This window comes from Phyllostomus discolor, chromosome 1 (genome assembly GCF_004126475.2).
Source record: "Phyllostomus discolor isolate MPI-MPIP mPhyDis1 chromosome 1, mPhyDis1.pri.v3, whole genome shotgun sequence".
NCBI lineage: Eukaryota > Metazoa > Chordata > Mammalia > Chiroptera > Phyllostomidae > Phyllostomus > Phyllostomus discolor.
The window spans coordinates 53722827-53745505 of record NC_040903.2 but is presented as its reverse complement, the minus strand read 5'-3'; the positions used below and the strand labels follow the sequence as shown (position 1 = coordinate 53745505).

At 35.5% G+C, this 22679-nt stretch overlaps 1 protein-coding gene across 5 annotated transcripts in view; it reads right to left on the bottom strand.

The window, feature by feature from the left end:
• ARHGAP12 (Rho GTPase activating protein 12) overlaps positions 1 to 22679 on the bottom strand; it is a 121111-nt gene that overhangs the window by 39759 nt on the left and 58673 nt on the right. For 3 of the 5 annotated variants that reach the window (XM_028505596.2, XM_036022617.1, XM_028505594.2), the window contains one exon: positions 15372 to 15452. In XM_028505596.2, the coding sequence (XP_028361397.1) occupies positions 15372 to 15452 (81 nt within the window). Of the gene's footprint in view, positions 1 to 15371; positions 15453 to 16972; positions 17114 to 22679 lie in introns of all 5 variants that reach the window. The other 2 variants (XM_028505592.2, XM_028505593.2) reach the window with 1 other exon arrangement.

Here is a 22679-nt window from a genome sequence, read left to right as displayed (position 1 = left end):
CCTTTCTATGTGGCAACAAAAATAATGTAAAGTTAGACTAGGTAATAATCACAATTTTAAATGTGCTAATTGTTTTACTAGGCAACAGTATGTTCAAAAAAGCCGTTAAAAAGCATAAATGAAACATAAAAATCTAATGTAGACAATACAAAAATAAAGTATGATAATTAGAGAAAAGAAAAATAAGGAGACCCCACAGTTAACACACTCACACACACACACACACACACACACACACACACACACACACACACACACAACCCTAGTTAATCAGATGGCTAAAACTTAACATATTTCTAATCCCTTTAAAAACACTTTTATTTAAAAAATTTAACTGAAATTTTATTTGAATTATTTCAAATTTATACAAAAGAATAGAGACCATAATGAAAATCTACCATCAAGCCTTAGGATATCTAACATTAAGACATTTAAAAAAAAGAAAACAAAATATTATAGCCATATTAGAGGCTTCTACTATATCATACAGCTTCCCCATTCCTATCCTCTCCCCCGCTCCCCAGCAGTACCACATAATTCAGTGTTTATTATTCTCATGCATTTATAATTTGATACATACTTATACATGTAAATATATATATTACTTGTTTTAAAGTCTATATAAACGGAATCATATTACACATATTCTTCAACTTGCTCTTTTCATTCAATATTTTTATTTTTTAAAATGTGTCCACATTGGTGAGTACGCAGCTCTAATTCATTTACTTTTATTTCTACATAATGGTTATAAATGGATATGCCCAGGGTGGTAATACTAATTCACATTCTTACCAGCATATCATAGTGCCTTGCACTGCTCTACTTGGTATTATTGAACTCATACACATTTACGTATATAAAATAAACGTAGGTACATTTGCAAACATTTAAAAATCTATATAAAGGATATAATGCTATTTCACTGTTTTAATTCACATTTTCCTGGATACTTGTAAAACTGAGTATCTTTTCATGTACTTATTTCATGTATGTCCTCTTCTGTGTATTGCTTAGTCATATACCTTGCCTATTTTCAACTGGATATCTTTCTCTTACTGGTAGGTACAAGAAGAACAGGATGTTCTCTATTTTGGGGATCCTAAACCTTTGTAAACTGAGTTGAAGACATCTTTTCCTAGTCTGTAGCTCACCTTTTCTCCTTTGTGTATTGTATGTTTTTATATTAGAAGACATTTCATTTAATTTTAATGCAGTCACATCTGTTAATCTGTCCTTTCATAGTTTTTCCTTATCTAGTGTTGTTTAAGAAATCCTTCCTACTTCAATGTCAAAGATATTCTTTGATATATCCTTCTATAGCCTTTATGTGTGCTTATTATATTTATATCTCTAATCTACCTGGAATTAGTCATTAAGTGTTAAGTCAGGTCAAGGCGTACATTTAGTTATTTTTTTCTCATGTGAATAACCAATAATCCTAGCAACATTTACTGCATAGTCCATGCATAACCCACTGATTTCTAATGCCACATCTGAGCTTCCTATTCTGTTCTGGTCTATTTTCCTACACATGCCCCCATACTACCGCATCTTAAATCACCATGGCCGGAACCCTGTCCCTCATGTGTATCCACCCTCCCAACACACATTCTCCCTACTCAGGAATGTTTTGTTTCTTCATAGGCCTCTGTTTGCAAATAAAATTTAGCACAAGATGCCAAAAAGATGGGGAGGGAGACAATAAATGGAAATGCAGTGAATTTTACAAACTAATGTGGACACTATTACAAAATTAGCTCTCCCAATGCAAGATCATAATTGTATACTGCACCATTTATTCAGGTGTTCCTTTATGCCCTTCATTTCTGCTCTGAAATTTTAGTTAAGACCTTACAAACTTTAACAAGCATCTTCTTAGTCAAGATTCTCCTTGTAGCAGCTGCTGCTGCTGCTAATGCAAAGAGGAACTTTATTTCCATCACATTTTCAAACTGACTACTTACTAGAGAAATGAGTAGTTTTTACATTGATTTTATACCCAGCAATTCTACTGAACTCTCATCAGTTCTTAGTTTGTAGATTCTCTTGATTTTCTAATAAAAAAAATTGTATCTTTCTTTTCAATTCTATTATAGGTAACCCCCACTTTCTTAAAGTTTATATTATGCCACTTCCCTTTTACAAAAGACCTATACTAGTACCTGTTTTCACTAGCAGAAAAAAGATCCAAAGAAAAACTTTGCTTTTATGATAAAGTTGTCACGTACTCTATGCCACTTTGGTTTACAGAAGTTTTCATAGGAATGGTCTACTTTTTGAAAGCAGAAAAAACTGGTATTTCTTTTTCTTTCTCTTATTCTATAGTTGAACAGAGGCAGTGATAGAGTTCTAGTTACTAATTCTAATGGGAAAGCTTCTGTAATCTCACCATAGACTATGAGATTTACTGCAGATTATCTGATAACCTTCAGCATGATGTAATAATATAGCATTACTTTTGAAGTGATTTTTCTTGTAGAAGCATATAGTTGGGTCATGGTTTTTTACCCATTCTGAAAACCTTTTAACATAAGTGTAGGACATTTACATTTAATGTAATTAAGTCTGTTTTCTGTTCTGTTTACATCCCTGTTTCTCCTTTTCTGCCATATTTTAATTTATCTATACAGATGTTCCATGACTTACTTACAATGGGGTTACTTCCCCCCAAAACATCAGAAGTTATAAATATTGGAAGTTCAAAATGCATTTAACACACCTAATCCACTGAACCTCATAGCTTACCTGGGCCTACCTTGAACATTCTCAGAACACAATACCCACCCCTCCCCCCAAAAAAACCTGCTGGCAACACAGCACACTGAAGAGAGTCTGTTGTTTACCCTCAGGATCACGTGCCTGACTGAGAGCTGTACTCATGGCAGGTGCCCAGCATCACAAGAGAGAATTGTATACATATCTCTAACCCAGCAAAAGATCAAAATTCAAAATATGAAGTACAGTTTCTCCTGAAGGCCAACCACGGTCACACCATCATAAGGTATAAAAACCGTAAGTCAGGACCATCTATAGTTTTTTTCTTTCTTTAAGGATTTTATTTATTTACTTATTTTTAGAGAGACGGGAAGGGAGGGAAAAAGAGAGGGAGAGAAACATCGATCTGAGGTACACCTGTAGTTTCTTGAATGTATCTCTTGTTATGGTTTTTAGTGCTTGCTCTAGGGATTACAATTTACATACTCAATACATCAGTCTACTAATATCAACATTTTATTCCTTCAATTGGAATGTAGAAACCTTACCAAAAATTACATTACTCTCTCCCTTTTTTTGATATAGTTGTTTTAAACATCTCTGCAACGGGGACTCCAAAAACCAGTATATAAAAAGAAATAGTATATTCTTACATATTTAAACTTCAGTCACCTTCAAAGTACTCTCCAGTTGATGCAATACACCTAATTGAGATGTTTTTTCCACTGCTCAAAACAGTTTTGAACTTGTTGATTTTGATACCTTTTAGTTCTGCTGTTTATTATTTCACCTCTTCCACACTGGCAAAACATTTCCCTTTAAGGACTTGTTTCAATGAGGAAACAAAAAGAGTGTCACTCAGGGCAAGATCAGATGGGGAGAGTGGGCACAGGGATCATGATATTTTTGGTCAAAAACTGCTGAACACTCAGTACAGTTTGTGCAGGTGCGCTCATAAATCACCCATCATGAAACTGGCCAACACAAATGCATTAGGTCTTCCAAAAAAAAAAAAAAATCACTGAGGCTGAACGCAGCCTCTCACAACCATGCCAGCTGGTACACTGATACAGATGGCTTCCTAGAACACTCACCTAGCAGGGGAAGCCTGTACTACAAGGGACCAGCTCTCCAGAAATGTTGTAATTTTTGTTCTGAATGTCAAACATAATTTTTTAATTCAGGACAAAGTCTCCTCAGATATTCAGCCTTCCCATTTTTCTCTATTCCCAATGTTCCAAGTTTTCTTCAGTTAGCATTTCCCTTTTGTTTATAGGTTTTTTTTTTTTCAGAAAAAGATGGCCAATGATAAATCTCACAATTTACTTTCATGTAAAAATGCCTTTATTTTACTTGCATTACTGAAGGAAATTTTTGCTGGATATACAATTATCACTAGGTGTTACTAATTACTGGTGTAAAGGTCTTTTCTTTCAACAACTGAAAAATGCCACACCACCTCCTTCTGGCTTCACAGTTTCTAACAAGACATCTACTGCCATTCAAATCATTATCACCCTATAAAGTAATGTGTTGTTTCACTGAGATGCTTTCAAGATTGGGAGGGTGGAGAAGGAGGGGCTAGGGTAGTGAAATCCTTATGTTTTCAGAAATTGGATTACAATGTTGATGTGGATTTCTTTGGGTCTATCCTGTCTAGTGTTTACTCAGCTTCTTGAATCTGTTGGTCTGTCTTTTACCAAATTTGGAACATTTCCAAACATTATTTCTTCAAATGTTTTTCAGCCTTGCACTCTTTCTCCTCTCCTTCTGCAACTCCAATAAAACAAACGTTAGATCTTTTGTATTTTCCCAGACTCAGAGGCTTTGTTAACTTATTTGTTTTAAAAAATCTATTTCCTTTTCTTGGGACCAGTAGGCTGGCCTGGCATGTTCTTCTCATGGCAATGGCAGAGGTAAAAGAGCAAGCCCTGGTACAAAAGCCAGGACCTGGTACAGAAGCATCTCAATACAGTGCTTTCTGATACGTTTGCTCACATCCCATCACTGAAAGCAAGTCACATTACTGAACTCAGTTAATGGCATGACAACACACCTCATCCAGTGGGAGGCCACTATGCAGCAACAGGTACACAGCAAAGAGCACTGATACAGGAGTGGGTAAAGAAAGGCCTCAATGGCTCAGTGATGCAATCCACCCAGGCAAGTAATCTGATCTTTAACCCTTTGATGGCTTTTACAATTGTCTCCCTATAATGATGTTCTGCAGATCCAGTGAACTTTGTCAACATGTGGATGTCTACCTATCCTTCCTTTAGCTTTAGAAAACGTCCGTTAAGTCACATTTTTATATATTATTTCTCTACCATTTTCTCCACTCACTTCCTAGCATGAGTATAGAAAACTCTACCTTTCATTTCCCTTAACTATGCATTAATGTTACCTTCCTCTGTCTCTTCTATAGTTTATGCTATCCACTGTACTTTTTATTTCAATGACTGTCTTTTTATCTCAAAAACTTCTAGTTTATATTAACAGTAAAATGACAACAAACTTACAATTATCAACAATTGAATCTAAAAAACAAAAACTAAGCAAACAACTGGAACAGGAACAGAACCAGAGAAATGGAGATCACATGGAGTGTTATCAGTGGGGATTGGGAGGGGAAGAATGGAGGGGAGGTACAGGAAATAAGAAGCATAACTGGTAGGCATAAAAAATACGAGGAGAGGTTAAGAAGGGTATAGGAAACAGAGAAGTCAAAGAACTTGTATGTACAGCCCATGGATATGAACTAAGGGGGAAGGAATGCTGGAGAGTTGAGCGGTTCAAAGGGAAGGGGAGAAAAAAATTGGGAAAACTAATAGCATAATCAATAAAATATACTTAAAAATAAAAAATAAACCTTATTTAAAACAAATAAAGCAATTTCATTTCAGAAAAAAATTTCTTTATTACATTCACCCGTTCATGTAACATTTGTTTTTATTTTTTTTTGTTCATTTAACTTTTTTTTTTCTTTATTTCAATCATTGTTCAAGTACAGTTTTCTCCCCCCTACTCCCGTTCCAGCCCATCCACCCAACCCTCCCCCCTTCCCCCCATTACCCCCCACCCCTAGTTTTTGTCCATGTGTCCTCCAAATTTGTTCCTGTAATCCCTACCCATTCCCCCCTGAAATTCCCTCTTCTCTCCCCTCTGGCCACTGTGAGACTATCCCCTATTTCAGTGTCTTTGGTTATATTTTGCTAGTTTTTTGTTTTGTTTTGTTTTGTTGTTTAGATTCCTGTTAAAGGTGATATCATGTGGTATTTGTCTTTCACTGCCTGGCTTGTTTCACTTAGCATAATGCTTTCCAGCTCCATCCATGCTGTTGCAAAGGGTATGAGCTCCTTCTTTCTTTCTGCTGCATAGAATTCCATTGTGTAAATGTACCATAGTTTTTTGATCCATTCATTTACTGATGGGCATCTAGGTTGCTTCCAGCACCTAGCTATTGTAAATTGTGCTGCTATGAACATCGGGGTGCAAAGGTTCTTTTGTATTGGTGTTTTAGTGTTCTTAGGATAGAGTCCCAGCAATGGAATTGCTGGGTCAAAAGGCAGATCCATTTTTAGTTTTCTGAGGAAGTTCCAAACTGCTTTCCATAATGGTTGTACCAGTCTGCAGTCCCGCCAACAGTGCACTAGGGACCCTGTTTCTCCACATCCTCTCCAACATTTGTTGTTTGTTGCTTTGTTTATGATGGCCATTCTGACTGGTGTGAAGTGGTATCTCATTGTGGTTTTAATCTGCATCTCTCTGATGGCTAGCGATATTGAACATCGCTTCATGTGTCTTTGGATTTTCTGTATGTCCTCCTTGGAGAAGTGTCTGTTTAAGTCCTTTGCCCATTTTTTAATTGGGTTACTTGTCTTCTTAGAGTGGAGTCGTGTAAGTTCTTTATATATTTTGGAGATTAAACCCTTGTCTGAGGTATCATTAGCAAATATGTTTTCCCATACAGTTGGTTCTCTTTTTATTTTGATACTGTTTTCCTTAGCTGTGCAAAAGCTTTTAATTTTGATGAGGTCCCATTTGTTTATTCTTTCCTTTATGTCCCTTGCTCTAGGAGACAAGTCAGTAAAAAAGTTTCTGCGTGAAATATCTGAGATTTTCCTACCTACGTTCTCTTCTAGGACTTTAATGGTGTCACGCTTTATATTTAAGTCTTTTATCCACCTTGAATCTATTTTTGTATAAGGTGTAAGTTGGTGCTCGAGTTTCATTTTTTTGCACGTAGCTGTCCAGTTCTCCCAACACCATTTGTTGAAGAGGCTATTTTTATTCCATTTTATGTTGCTGCTTCCTTTGTCAAATATTAATTGACCGTAGAGGCTTGGGTTTATTTCTGGGCTCTCTGTTCTGTTCCATTGGTCCATGTGCCTGTTTTTATGCCAGTACCAGGCTGTTTTGATTACAGTGGCCTTGTAGTATAGTTTAGTGTCAGGTATTGTGATTCCTCTTACTTTACTCTTCTTTCTCAAAATTGCAGCAGCTATTCGGGGTCGTTTATGGTTCCATATAAATTGTTGAAGTGTTTGTTCTATGCCTGTGAAATATGCCATTGGTACTTTAATAGGTATTGCATTGAATGTGTAGATTGCTTTTGGTAGTATGGACATTTTAATGATATTAATTCTTCCAATCCATGAACACGGTATATGTTTCCATTTGTTTGTGTCTTCCTTGATTTCTCTCCTCAGTGTTACGTAGTTTTCTGAATACAGGTCTTTTACCTCTTTGCTTAGGTTTATTCCTAGGTATTTTATTTTCCTTTTTGCTATTTCAAATGGGATTTTTTTCTTGATTTCTGCTTCTGCTGTTTCATTGTTGGTGTACAGAAATGCCTTTGATTTCTGGATATTGACTTTGTATCCCGCTGTTTTGCCAAATTCATTTATTAGGTCAAGCACTTTTTTGGTGGAGTCTATAGGATTTTCTATGTACACTATCATGTCATCTGCAAACAGTGACAGTTTTGTTTCCTCCTTTCCGATTTGGATTCCTTTTATTTCTTTTTCTTGTCTGATTGCTGTGGCTAGAACCTCCAGTACTATATTGAATAGAAGTGGTGAAAGTGGACATCCTTGTCTTGTTCCTGTTCTTAGTGGAAAAGATTTTAATTTTTGCCCATTGAGTATAATGTTGGCTGTAGGTTTCTCATATATGGCCTTTATTATGTTGAGGAATGCTCCCTCTATTCCCACTTTACTGAGTGTTTTTATCATAAATGGGTGCTGTACCTTATCAAATGCTTTTTCTGCATCTATCGATATGATCATGTGGTTTTTGTCTTTGCTTTTGTTTATGTGATGTATTACATTTACTGATTTGCGTATATTTACCATCCTTGCATCCCTGGAATGAATCCAACTTGGTCATGGTGTATGATCTTCTTAATGTACTGTTGGATGTGGTTTGCCAGTATCTTGTTGAGGATTTTAGCGTCAATGTTCATCAGCGATATTGGCCTGTAGTTTTCTTTCTTTGTTGTGTCTTTATCTGGTTTTGGGATTAAGATGATGTTGGCCTCATAAAAAGAGTTTGGTAGTCTTCCATCTTTTTGGATTTTTTGAAATAGTCTGGGAAGGATAGGTGTTAGTTCTTCCTTAAATGCTTTGTAGAATTCTCCTGTGAAACCATCTGGTCCCGGGCTTTTGTGTGTTGGGAGTTTTTGGATTACTGCTTCAATTTCTTTTGCTGTTATTGGTTTGTTCAGGCTTTCTGCTTCCATTTTATTGAGTTTTGGAAGGTTATATTTTTCTAGAAATTTGTCCATTTCATCTAGGTTTTCAAATTTCTTGGCATACAGCTCTTTGTAGTAATTTGTTACAGTCCTTTGTATTTCTGTGGTATCTGTTGTAATCTCTCCTCTTTCATTTCTGATTGTGTTTATTTGGGTTTCTCTCTTTTTTTCTTGATGAGTCTGCTTAAAGGCTTGTCGATTTTGTTTATCTTTTCAAAGAACCAACTCTTGGATTCATTGATCTTTAGAATTGTGCTTTTAGTCTCTATGTCATTTAATTCTGCTCTGATCTTGGTTATTTCCTTCCTTCTGCTTGCTCTGGGCTGTCTTTGTTGTTGTTCCTCGAGTTCTTGTAGACGTAGGGTTAGGTTGTTTGTTTGAAATGTTTCTAACTTTTTTAGGTGGGCCTGTATCGCTATGATCTTCCCTCTCAGGACTGCCTTGGCTGTGTCCCTTAAGTTTTGGGTTGTTGTGAGTTCGTTTTCATTTGTTTCCAAAAACCGTTTGATTTCTTCCCTAATATCATTCTTGACCCATTCACTGTTTAATAGCATGCTGTTTAATCTCCATGAATTTGAGTGTTTTGGGTTTTTTTCCTTGTGGTTGGTTTCTAGTTTCAGTCCCTTGTGATCCGAGAAATTGCTTGGTATGATTTCAATTTTTTTGAAATTGTTGAGGCTTGTTTTGTGTCCTATCATGTGGTCAATCTTTGAAAATGTTCCATGTACATTTGAAAAAAATGTGTATTTAGCTTCTTTGGGATGGAGGGTTCTGTAAATATCAGTAAAGCCCAGTTCGTCTAGGGTATTGTTCAATGCCACAATATCTTTGTTGATGTTTTGTTTGGAAGATCTGTCCATTTTTGATAGAGGGGTGTTAAAATCCCCCACAATAATTGTGTTGCTGTCCATATCTTTCTTGAAGTCCTCTAAGATTTTCTTTATGTATTTAGGTGCTCCTATGTTGGGTGCATATATATTTACTATGTTTATGTCTTCTTGGTGAATTCTTCCCTTGAGTATTATGAAATGACCTTCTGGGTCTCTCTTTATGGATCTTCTTTGGAAGTCTATTTTGTCAGATATGAGTATTGCTACCCCGGCTTTTTTCTCCTGTCCATTTGCTTGGAAAATTTGTTTCCAGCCCTTCACTTTCAACCTGTGCAGATCTTTTATCCTGAGGTGGGTCTCTTGTAGACAGCATATGTGTGGGTCGTGTTTTCTTATCCAATCAGCTATTCTATGTCTTTTGATTGGAGCGTTTAGTCCATTTACCTTTAAGGCTATTATTGATAAGTACTTATTCATTGCCTTTTATGTACATGTGATCCTCTCTCACTCTCTCTTTTCCTTTCTTTCCTTAAAGCAATCCCTTCAGCATCTCTTGCAGAGCTGGTTTAGTGGAGGTGTATTCTTTTAGACTTCTTTTGTCTGAGAAGCTTCTTATTTGGCCTTCTATCTTAATTGAGAGCCTTGCTGGGTAAAGTAGTCGTGGTTGCAGGCCTCTGGTTCTCGTTACTTGGATTATTTCTTGCCATTCTCTTCTGGCTTGGAGTGTTTCCATTGAGAAGTCAGCTGTTAGCCTTATTGGGGCCCCCTTGTATGTTACTTCCTTCTTCTCCCTTGCTGCCTTTAAGATTCTCTCTTTGTCTTGAAATTTTGCCATTTTAATTATGATGTGTCTTGAGGTGGGCCTCCTTGGGTTCCTCTTGATTGGGACTCTCTGTGTTTCCTGTATTTGTGTGACTTTTTGTCTCGTCAAATTAGGGAAGTTTTCCATCATCACTTGTTCAACTAGGTTTTCTATCCCTTGTTCTTCTTCTTCTCCTTCTGGTATCCCTATTATACGGATATTATTACGTTTCATATTGTCTTGCATTTCTCTTAATCCCTCTTCATTCTTTCTGAGCCTCTTTTCCCTTTCTTGCTCTTTCTGGGTGTTTTCTTCTATTTTGTCCTCTAGCTCACTGATCCAATCTTCTGCTTCATCGATCCTGCTTTTCATTCCTTCTACTGTGTTCTTCATTTCAGAGATTGTATTCTTCATTTCCCCTTGGCCCTTGTTGAGAGTTTCTATTTCCTTTTTTATGCTGATGTAGTTTTCATTGAGCTCATTGTAGCTTCCCTGTAGTTTCTCGTAGCTCATTGTGAGCTCATTGAGCTTCCTGACAATCACTGCTTTGAATTCAATATCTGATAGTTGAATTGCCTCTGTTTCATTTAGCATTCTTTTTGAGGCTTCCTCCTTTCCTTTCATTTGGGGAGTATTTCTTTGTCTTCCCATTGTTTGTGAGACTCTTCTTGTTCACCTCAGCTTCTTATATTGATCTGTTCTGGCTCCCTCGGTTTATGATTCGAACTTCTTTAGTAGAGTAGCAGTGAGTTTCAGTGGTGCTGTTTCCTTGACCCCCCAAGCTCGCTGGTCTTGGGCTGTTGTTTAAGTTGGCTTTGTGTTTGCCTTTGGGTTCTGATTGTTGTTGAGTCTTTTTTTGGTGGTTCCTTCCCGCCAGCTGGTTAAATGTGGGTCACTCTGTCCACCACCTTCTATATTTTGTTGTGCTGGTGAGGGCAGGTTGTGTTGAGGCTGGTTCTTCTTGATGCAGCAATCCGTTCTTTGTTCTTTCGGTTCTGCCACAATCCTTGGTCCTCCGTTCTCAAAAATGCTGAAATATGTTGGTTGCTTGCCTTTCCACTCCAAAGATCGGTCAGGACTCTCTCCCCTGAGCAGAGGAAAGCCAAATCTGCTCCTTCCTACTCCGACGCCATCTTAGCTCCAAATCCATTTAACTCTTTGAAAATCTACAACATAAAGCTTTTATCATCTACAGTACAATGATCTCTTGATTTTCTCATGTCTATAATAGCATCAGTTTTTCATGTCTTTTAAAAAAATTCTAAATGGCATTCATTTTGAGAGATATTTTGTGGTTTCTTTGCTCTTAATTCATCTTTATTTTTCCCCATTAACCCTTCCTCTTGTCTTTGAGCTTACAGTTCCCTTCACTTATTCCCAATCTAGAACCAGATGTATATAATATGTGTGTACACGTTCTATCTTACTTAGCTGTCATATGAACGTGTTTCTCCTTTCCAAATTTGTAACAAACTCCTAGAGGGTAAAGACCAAGCTCTATGCATTTGTGTCTCTTAAAATACCTACACAGTACTGAGATCAAAGATGTATTTAGAAAATAGTAGTTAAATTTCTAATCTCTGTATTGAAGGTTACAAATCTATTTGACAGAACTTAAGACTTACTTTCATTGTTAAATTTCTTAGGGTACTGAATTAAATCTGCAGTTTTCTTTATCTTACATCAACAATCCATTAAACAGTGGTTCTAAAACATTTTTCCTTATTCCTACTGTACCCAACTCGAGCCTCTTCTACGTATCAAATTTAATTGGAAATACAAGAAATTGCCTAGACCTTCTGACATTTTATTCTAAGTGGCATATGGTGGCAGAAAATAAGATAATATCACAAAACTAAAAACTCAATACTGGTCACAATCAGCATCCATTCCCATTGCTGTAGAACTAACTACCCTTTCCAGTTTTGATATAACTCAAGTCCCTTGCTTCTCTTCTCCCTTTCACCCAGGGCATCTCCAGAAGTTAGTTTCCTAATATTGAGCCCACATGTCTTCTGACCAAGAAAAGTACAGATGTCTTTAAAAAACCCAGCTACCAGTTAAGTAAAGTTTCCAAATTAGCCCTTATGCAAAGTTATTCTGGGAGCCTCTCCTTTTAGTAGACCCTGACCTGGGAAAACTCAGTCAAAAAAAAGTTTTATGTTTGATGTCATTACTCTAGGCAATCAGAATAATAGGAGTGATAATTCAAATTTGTCAAGAGGAACAAAATTAACATTATAAAATTAACATTACATCTTTAATTTAATTAATATTATATAATCCGTGTTCAAAATCATTTTCAATGAAACACACTTTCAGATTTTTCTTCTGATTTTTTAAGTCAAAATCTGATCTCATTTTATAAGTTTAATATTATAAAATTAAGTACTGTTTTATAGTTTTTAATATTGAATACTTATATACCCAAAACATATTCTTATCCCAGCACATAGGATATTACATTTTAGCCATCACTATCCATAGATTTTTCTTATAAAGGGTACCAGTATTAAAAAGTAACACCTGACATATTTTTCAACTTCTTCCTGGTACATTTACAAAACAAACTATTATTAATCTTATTATGAATACTTCTTTTCTCCTAAACTTTTGTTAATAGCCATATAAAGCTTGGAATATTAATTTGTCACTTAAAAGTTTTATTGAGGGACAATTAAATCTGGAAAATAAAGTTAGATCATTTCATATTCAATTTCTGGAAAACTTCCAAAAAGAAAAAAATCCCAACACTGTTACTGTACCACTCAACTGTTATGTTATGGTTCATCAAATAAGACTATTACAGGGATCTGAGCGCTCAGCACAATTTTAAAGTTTAAAAAGTAGTATGGTTTTATTGTGAGTATGAATCAGATACAAAAGTATAAATTAATGACAAAAATTTAAATCTACGAATGTTTTACTAAATTATATTTCATAATTTTAAAAAGTAGTAATATAAAACTTTTAATCCTCAGAGCAATTTATGGTACTTTTTAATTTTTTTATGGCACTTTTAAATAAATTTTATTTAAATCTTTCTTCAATCTTGGTATGAGTTTACAGTTAACTTTAAATAAAAACTATGTGACCCAACTATAAAGACCAAAAAGAGATCAGTGATTGCTGGGGAAAGAGAAGGAGCATGAATAGGCAGAGAACAGGTTTTTAGGGTAATCAAAATGCTCTGTGATGTGTCATTATACTTTTGTCTAAACACATAGAATGTGCAACACCACCAAGAGTGAACCCTAAGGTAGACAACAAACTGTAAGTGATTATGATGTGTCAATGTAGGTTCTTGGTAAAAAAAAAAATATGATTCTGTTATGTGACACTGAAAATAGGGAAGACCATGTATGGGGGGGAAAGGGGCTATATACTGCAAATCTCAGTACCTTCCTCTCAATTTTGTTGTAAATCTAAAACATGGGGGAGGGGAGGGCGAGGTAGGGTAACAAGGGTGGGGGAAATGAGGACAACTATAACTGAAAACAATAAAAAAACCCCTAAAACTGCTCTAAAAAAATTAAGTCTTAAAAAAAACCCCTACAATCTAATAATATCCTCTAAACTCTTTGTATTATGGGAGCTTTTGTAATTAAAATATAAAAATTATCTTTATTAATACCAATATGTTAAGTTCCAAACAGTCCTTAAAAAAATACTGTCTAAATGTAAACTTTAATATGGCTTCTAATTTAGAAAATGTTAAACAATAAAGTAGTTAAAAATATGAAATAGTTTTAGTTGTGCTGCGCCGGGCAAAAAACAAAGTACCTATGGAAAATTCATGATCAAGTACCCAAAAACGCTTATTTGAAGACTTTACAAAGATTTTTGACTACAAGAGATTTCTAGGGCTATACTTGATAGCCAAATTAACCAATAAAAATCGTATTTCCTTCATCCCTCTCTCCCTAACCCCCACCAAGTTTCCATCATAGCAACCTACATTGTTCCTTGAGATCCATGTAGGTTGATCAATGTAACATTTTAAAGCTATCAGAATTATAATGGAGCTCTTTTGCTACTGGCTCAATACAGATGCACAAGGCATGGTCTTAGAAATGAACTACAGGCTGTATATATCTTATTTTATGAGTATCAAGCCAGATAACACTCACAGAAAAAAAAAAAACTACTGTTAGCACCAGTTCACTAGATTAGTAACACCTAGTAATTTTTTTCTATATCCATGTGTATTTATTTATACCAAATATTTTTCTTTAAATTCACTTATTTTAAGGAAATTTCTTTAAAAACTAAAATCTATCTGATAATTGATGCCACAGACATGCTAATTATAGCTGTTTTCTAAAATATTAAAATAATGTACCAATTAAAATCTAAGTGTTTGCACAGATATCATTTAAACTTAGCCCTAGTGTTGTGTCTGAAGAGATACCCAGTGATACCCTAGCAGATCTTATCACTACATGTTGCCTCTCTCAGCCAATAACTGACTCAATTATAACACATATTTCATACAATAAACATGAATATTGAGTTGATCTTTCTCTTCAAAATAAAGATTAAATATAAGACCAACTTCAAGTAGAAAATTTAATGTATTCAAGATAACTAGATATAAGATGGCATTACTGGCACTGAAAAGAATTCTTATTCCAGGAATAATGAAAAATAAATTTCATGTTAAACCAAAAGAATATTTTAATAGGAATAATCAATAATATCTATAAAAATAATGCACGTTTTAGAAAATTTTAGCCAATCCCAGGATTCTCGATGAATTCTGAAGAAATTAACTCTGTTGCTTTTTAAAAAGTTGAACAGACTAAGCAAAGAAAAAAAACTTACAGACACAAACAACAGTATGGTAATAACAAGAGGAAAAGAGGGTAAAGCAGGAATGAATGGTGATGGAACCAGACTTCACTTGGGGTGCTGAACACACAATGCAATATGCAGATGGTATATTACAGAATGTGTACCTGAAACCTGTCTTATTTTACAGACCAATATCGCCTCAATAAATTCAGTAAAAAATTAATAAAATAAAAAAGTTAAATATATATGAAGGACTCACGGACAGAGCCAAGGTGGGGTGGGATTGAGGGTAGGGGATGGTTGTGGGTAGGGTGGGGGAAAGTGGTGGTGGGAAAACAGAGACAACTGTATTTGAACATCAATAAAAAAAGTAAAAAAAAGTTGAATAAAAATTTAAAAATAACTCTACTGAAACCATTTGCATATTATTTCATCTACTATTTTTAAATAGAAATTCAGAGTTAAGGTTTATTACCTTTGGCAATTCCCACTCCGACCTAGATCCATCGGCACTGTAGTAATATTGTCTACCTTGATCATCAACATGCTTGAGCCACTATAAAAACAGAACAGGTGTTATCTTTTAATTTAAATAAAGGAGAGTTTAGCCTTTTATAATCAGAGATATTAGATATTATTCTTGTAAGTTCTATTCTACTTGCTTTAGAAAGCTGCAAAAAACAATTTAACAACCTATGCTAACGCTTACATTTTAAGTTTAGAAAGAGTAAATAACTCAATATTAAATGTAAGCTTATTTTCTCTCCTTTTCATCCAAAGTCAAGCTAGTAGTTCAAGTACGACTTAAAACATAAGAAATACTCTTATACAACGTAAAGATACACAGATACGTATGCGCTGAACACAGGGCCACCACACCCACCTCAAAAACAGGATTAAAAAATTAACAGAAGGGGATTTTTCTTTAATCTTTAAGTAGAAAACTACTAAACAATTTAAGCCAAACTTCATAGCCAACATATCTTACTCAATGTGATTAAATAATCATAGAAAAACTATTTCATACAATGTAATACAGAGAATGTGAAGAGGGAAAGAAAGCCTACTGCTAATACAAACATGTGATCTTGATTGTAATATATATGAATACTACTGTTTCCTTGTGTTCCAGTGTCAAATAATTAAAGCGGAAATGCGGGGGGTGGGAGTGGGGCAAAAGCCTATCTCCTCCATTCTTTCCCAAAGGTCCTATCCTCTAAACCAGCCCAATCAATCCAGTTACTTTCTCTGATGATCTGAGATGTAATACACTCAATAAAATTTCAATATGCACTTCCAAACCAGCTAATTAATCATAAGATACTAGATTCATGGTTTTTATTTTATATAACTTGGTTATAAAAGAAAAGAAGTATAGGAAGTGAGGCGGTATATCATAACATGCTAAGAAAACTAGTATTCCCAAAAATCTATTCCCCCAGAGAAATACAGTCGGCCCTTTGTATCCCCAGGTTTCCCACCCGCAGATTTTACCAACTGCAGACTGAAAACATCCCTAAATCCTAGAAAGTTCCCCAACCCCCAAATCCTAGAAAGTTCCAAAAAACAAAATTTAGATTTGCCACGTGCCAAACTCTACACTGAATTCATGCGAATGAAGTGATACGTAGGCAGACTCTGCTGTAGCCCATGTGCAAATATAGGTTAAGTGCAAATACTGTACCATTTTATATAATCCAAGGACTTGAACACCCTCAGATTATGGTATCTGTGGGGGAAAAGGAGGGTCCTGGAACCAATCCCTCAAGGATACTAAGGGATGACTGTATAAAGCAGTATGTTTATTGAAGAAGTCTAAACAGAATGACACTCGACATGCCTGCCCTTAAAAAAGGTCTGCCTTAAGTGGGTTCTGACCCCATAAAAATCAATGTTATTGTAAGTAGTTTAAAACCATGAGTCAGTAGTTATACTGAGTTTTCATGTTGTCAATTTACATGACTACAAATTACAATGAAAAATATTCTGAGTGTTTTTTAAATACTAAAATTTCAGTACACAATGATTTTATGAGAGGATTCAACCAAGAAAACTAGATGAGAAAAAAGAATGTACCTTTTCATTAGTATAGTCACTGGTATACAAGGTATGCCCACGTTCATCCAACTCTTCTGACCAACCCCTTGGAGGAGAACCACACTGACTATCTGACTGGCTGTAACAAATTCTGTGGAAGTTTTCTTCTGATGAAAGAAGCTATAAATAGTCAGAAATATAAGGATTTTTCTTCTTTGATAATGCAAGTATGCAGTAGTTGAAAATTTAAGAGATTAAGCAATTGTATTTGACTATAAATACAAAAATATCCTGAAAATACTTTAATAATTTTCTAAACAAATTGTTAACTCTTTTAAATGGTACACTGTAAGTGTTAAGGTGAAATTAATAATAGTTATTTCATCACATTAATGCAACCATAGAAGAGTTCACCACCCTGGCAAGGTAGCTCAGCTGATTACAGTGTCATCCCAATACATCAACCTTGGTTCATCCCAATATACCAAGGTTGTGGGTTCAGTCTCCAGTCAGGGCACACACAAATAATCAACCAATGAATGCATAAATAAGCGCAAGAACAAATGGAGGTTTCCTTCTGCCCCCCCCCCCCTTCTCTCTCACTCTAAAAAAAAAACAATAAACAAATTTCAAAGAAAAGTTCACCATAATAAAACTGAAAACAATGTTTTCACAATGAGAGACAAAAATGCAACCTTTTGTTTAGTGCTGCTTTTGAACTGAAACTAGGTTTAAAAATGATATAGGTGTTTTTGCACACACACGCCTATATACAAGCAAAGCAGGTGATGAGGGTACCAAGTATCTTTAACTATGAGTCTATCAAAAGTTCTTAGTCAAATGCCCGGCAAACAACAGTGCTCAATAAATATAACTTAAATTATTTTTTAAGTGTGTGTGGGAGACATGGAAGATACTACCTTTGTAACACTACTTTATGTTCTAATTTATTAGCAAGTTTTCCTAACTCACTCAACCAAATGCTTATTGAAGACAGCTGGAAACTAAACTTCAAAACAAAACAAAATACTGAGAAAAATCAAGCACAGAGAGATTAGGAAATTCAGTGTAGACATAATGTTTAGGTATGTTTTACTGTAAAAAGCATGATAAACTCCAGACATGTAAGAGATGGGGAAAAAAAGATTGAGAAAAGTTAACAATTTCTGCTTTTTCTTTTTTTAAAAAAAAAATACATCCTATTGATTAATTAACCATTTTTTATTATTTTTTATTTTTTTAAGATTTTATTTATTTATTTTAGAGAGGGAAGGGAGGGAGAAAGAGAGAGAGAGAGAGAAACATCAATGTGCGGTTGCTGGGGGTCACGGCCTGCAACCCAGGCATGTACCCTGGCTGGGAATCAAACCTGCGACACTTTGGTTCGCAGCCCGCGCTCAATCCACTGAGCTACACCAGCCTGCACAATTTCTGCTTTTTCAAATAAAAGGCACCATAATGTGGCTAAGTAGCAATTTGGCTGCACTTCGCTCATTCAATAAATACTTATTGGGTTAACTCTCATGTATAAATGACTCTTTCAGGGTCACTTTCAGGTAAAAGGGTTTTTGTAATTAAATCTTAACCATGTACTTCCTACCACTGTAATTTGGTCTGAAACACTAAGACAGGTAGATTCTAAATATTGTAGAAGTTTAAAAACATAAAGAGTCTAATATTAATACATTCACAAGCACTGACAAAGATAACACTGCAGAAACCTTGCAAGTGAGCTGCATATGTTTTAACAGTAACATTTTAAAAAACTGGAGCCCTGACTGGTGTGCTTCAGTGGGTTGGGTGTCATCCTGCAAACCAAAAGGTTGCATATTTGATTCCAGGCCAGGGCACATGCCTGGGTTGTGGGCCAGGTCCCCAGTTGGGGGCGTGCAAGAGGTAACCAACTGACGTTTCTCTCAAACATCAATGTTTCTCTTTCTCTCCCTTTGTTCTCCTCTCCCTGAAAATAAAACCTTTTTTAAAAAAAGGAAAACTTAATTTAAAAATCAGGAATTTTTTTTATTTCATTGAAACCACTTAAAATGTAAGCTCAGGCAGGCAAAGTGCAATAAAATCTTTTTAAAAAAGAATAAAAGGCAATCTAATAAAATTAATCTAAGAAACACTAAATTAATTTTTTCATAAATATGATTTTCGAGTTGACAAAATGCTCACCACAATTTCCCAATTTTTGAGCAACAAAGACATTCCTTTCTGCCATAAAAAGTACGAAACAGGAGTAGATCTTTAAGATCTTGATATTTATACTGTCAGGAAAGAGCCAATTAATGGCAATGAAATAAAATCTAAGAGTATTTTTGGCAAGGACTCTCCAAATGTTAACTGCTCTGTCCTAAATACCCCTACACAACAGGATACCTGGCTCAGTAACTTTGGGGTATATATCCTGCAGCAAATGTAGCCTAGTGGATATGTGAGACAGCTTTAAAAATGTTCCATTTACAGAGGAATAACAAGTAGGTACCCAACTGATCATCTGGATGAAACATTTTTAAAAATCATTAATGAGCAAGAGGTTAGTTAAGTAATAACTCAGAGGCCAAATACTAGGTAGAAGAATCCAAAAAGATAAGGAAAGACCAGGTTTCTCCTTGAAGGCATTTGCCAAACCTCAAACTAGAATGTTAGCTTTCAAGGCCATGCAGAAGTATTAAGGAAAAGGACTCAGGACCACCAAAGACAGGGACTCTAAAAGGATACCCTATAATACAGAACTGGAACCACCAAAAATTAAACCTGCAGATTATGGGTGAGCCAGAAGGAAATTTTGTCCCTTTATTCAACACTAGGGAAATCACAGGAATCCTCCCCAGTAATGGGGTGAAATTAGGGGAATCCTTAATCACAAACCCATCTGCAAGCAATATGAATTACCTACCTAAATGGCCAGTAAAGACTAAAGCTACAAATTTAGTTTCAAATGTTCAGAGGACACTAGTTTGCCTAAGCACCTAGCAGACACAACAGCAAACGCTCTCTAAAGGAAGAAACTTCCAACCCCAGCATTAAAGGCTTCTTATATATGATGCCCTGGGTGGTGTGGCTCATTTGGTTGGAGCATCGTCCCTGTATCCTAAATGTCACAGGTTCAATTCCCAGTCAGAGCACATACCTAGGTTGTAAGTTCCATCCAGTCTGAGAATGGATGATCCCTGGTCTCAGCACATAAGATGTACCCATCCAGACACGGACAAATGTTTCTCTCTCTTCCTTCCTCTCTCTCCCTCTCTAACAACAATGAAAATATGTCCTTAGGTGAGGATTAAAAAAAACTTCCTCACGAAGTTTTTTTTACAAATTTCCAAGAACTATATATGAATTTCCAAGAACTATAATCTCATGTTAAGACACACGCATGCATGTGCATAAGGTGACACAACACACCATGACAGCAGAAAAACAGACAGCATGCTCATATTTTCAAAGACTTGATATATTAAAATTATCAAAAACAAAATATAAGACTAAAAAAAGATATAACAAATATATGCAATAGATGACCCTTCACTGGATCCTTCACTGCAGGAACAAAACTATAAAGGACATTACTTGACAAGTGAGAAACATAGAATATTAACTGCATATGAAATAATATATTAGCATTAAATTTTTGTGATAAATCTATTTGCACCAAAGAAGCAGTTTTATGGGAAAATGTCCACATACTTAAGAGAATAAAATAATTATGTTGTCTGCTCCAAATGGTTCAAAAAACGTTACCAGAGGGTGGAAGGAGGAAGAGAAAAATCAAGCAAATGTGGTAAAATACTAACAATTGGCAACCTATGTGAAGAGTCTGGTACATGGATTCTCACTATACTATCTTTCTAGTTTTTTGTAGGTTTAAAACTTTTCAAAGTAATAAGAGGGGAAGCTACCAAACAAATAAAAGTAACATGTTTTTACAATTCAAGGATTGGTTTAATGTCAAGTAAAAATGTAGATGAAGAAGAAAATAGCGAACAGGAGCTGCATCTAGCAGTTACTGAGAATGAATCAAAGAGACATAGAGATAACATTTTTAAATAAAAGGGAAATCAAGAGACATGACAGAGTGAACACACTAAATGTTCATCTACCCAACATTCCAGAATGAGAAGAAAGGGAAAATGGAGCAGAAGCTATAGACAGATAATGGCTAAGAATCTTCCAAAAACTGATCAAAGATAGGACTCCTCAAATTCAGGGGTCCCAACAAAGCCCTGGCAGGAAATAGAAAAGACAACTTCACCTAATCACATGATGGTGAAATTACAGATACAAGTTTCTAAAAGCTACGAGCATGAAGTGACAAGCCACCCTTAAAACAAAGACCATCAAACTGATAACTAAATTTTCATCATCAACCATGGAAACCTGAAAACATGAGAATAAAATCTTTAATAAATTAGGAATAAAACAAACAAGTAAACATTCAACTTAGATCTGTATACCAAGTAAAGACATTCTTTAAATACATAAGGATGAAATAAATTAATTTCCAAATAAACAAAAGCTGACTCTATCACTAACAGATCCTCACTAAGGAAATTTAAAAGTAATACTTAAGACAGCAGAAAAGTTATCCAAGATAATTTTTACAAAGAAATATGATTTTAAAAGGTGGTAAATATGACTATTAATTTTATGAGTCACCATGTACAACAACAACAAGGGAGTTAAAAATAAAAATATAAAGATGACAATGGCACAAAAATATGTATAGTTCCTGTGCAACTTTAAGGAGCAAGAAGATATTAATTTTAGAATTTGGTAGTATGCACATTAAAATTTCTAAGGCAGGTTTCTCAACAGCAGCACCACTGTCATTTAGAGCCAGATAATTGTGTGTGGGGGCTGTCTTGTGACTCACAGACTGTTCCACAGCATCTCTGGTCTCCATCCACTAGAGAACAGAAGCGCTCTCCCAGCTGCAACAAGCAAAATTGTCTTGACATTGTCTAACCCCACCCCCTCAGGCAGAACTATCCCCAGTTGAGAACCTTTGCTCTAGTGTGAACACTAAAATAATAAGCCTCAAACTTAAGATGGAAGTCTGAATGCTTGGTCTGTCTCAAACCCCACTAAAATAAAAATAGTAAATATGTTTTAAAAGACCTAAGCCCATGAGAAGACACAACAGTCACAAAACTCTGGAAGCTGAGAAGCAGAACAACAAAGCAGAATCTAAACTGGTGAGAGTGGGGAATGGAGTTGGGAAAGGAAGATGAAATCCAACAAATTTATTAAGAATCTTCAAATGGTGCAGGAACTGAAAGTATCAGGTATTCCTGGAACTGGAGGTAAAAAGCAGGAGTACTACAACAAGGGCTAAAATTGCCAGAATCCCCTTTTTACGCCTCGCTGCTGGAAGCTCACCTCTCCCTTATACCAGCAGAAGCAGGGTATATTCCCTCTCAAGAGGAAAAACCAGTAAGGTTCTGAGTTGGTAGACAATAACTCAGACATCGTAATTGAGACAAGGGTACTAAACAGAAAGAGGAGAGACCCGGGATTGTATGCAAATTGAATGCTAACTACAAACACCCTCATAGCCCTGACTTTCTAGAGAGAAGATTTTAAGACTTCTGTGGAAACTCTGATTAGTATAAAAAAAAAGACTTAATGATTCTAACACTGGGAACTCCCCAGCAAGTAGCTGACCCAGCCTGCCAAAAAGTCAAGTTCAAAATGCCTTGCATTCAGGAAAACTAGCAATTACATATGAGGGCAGAATATAGACATT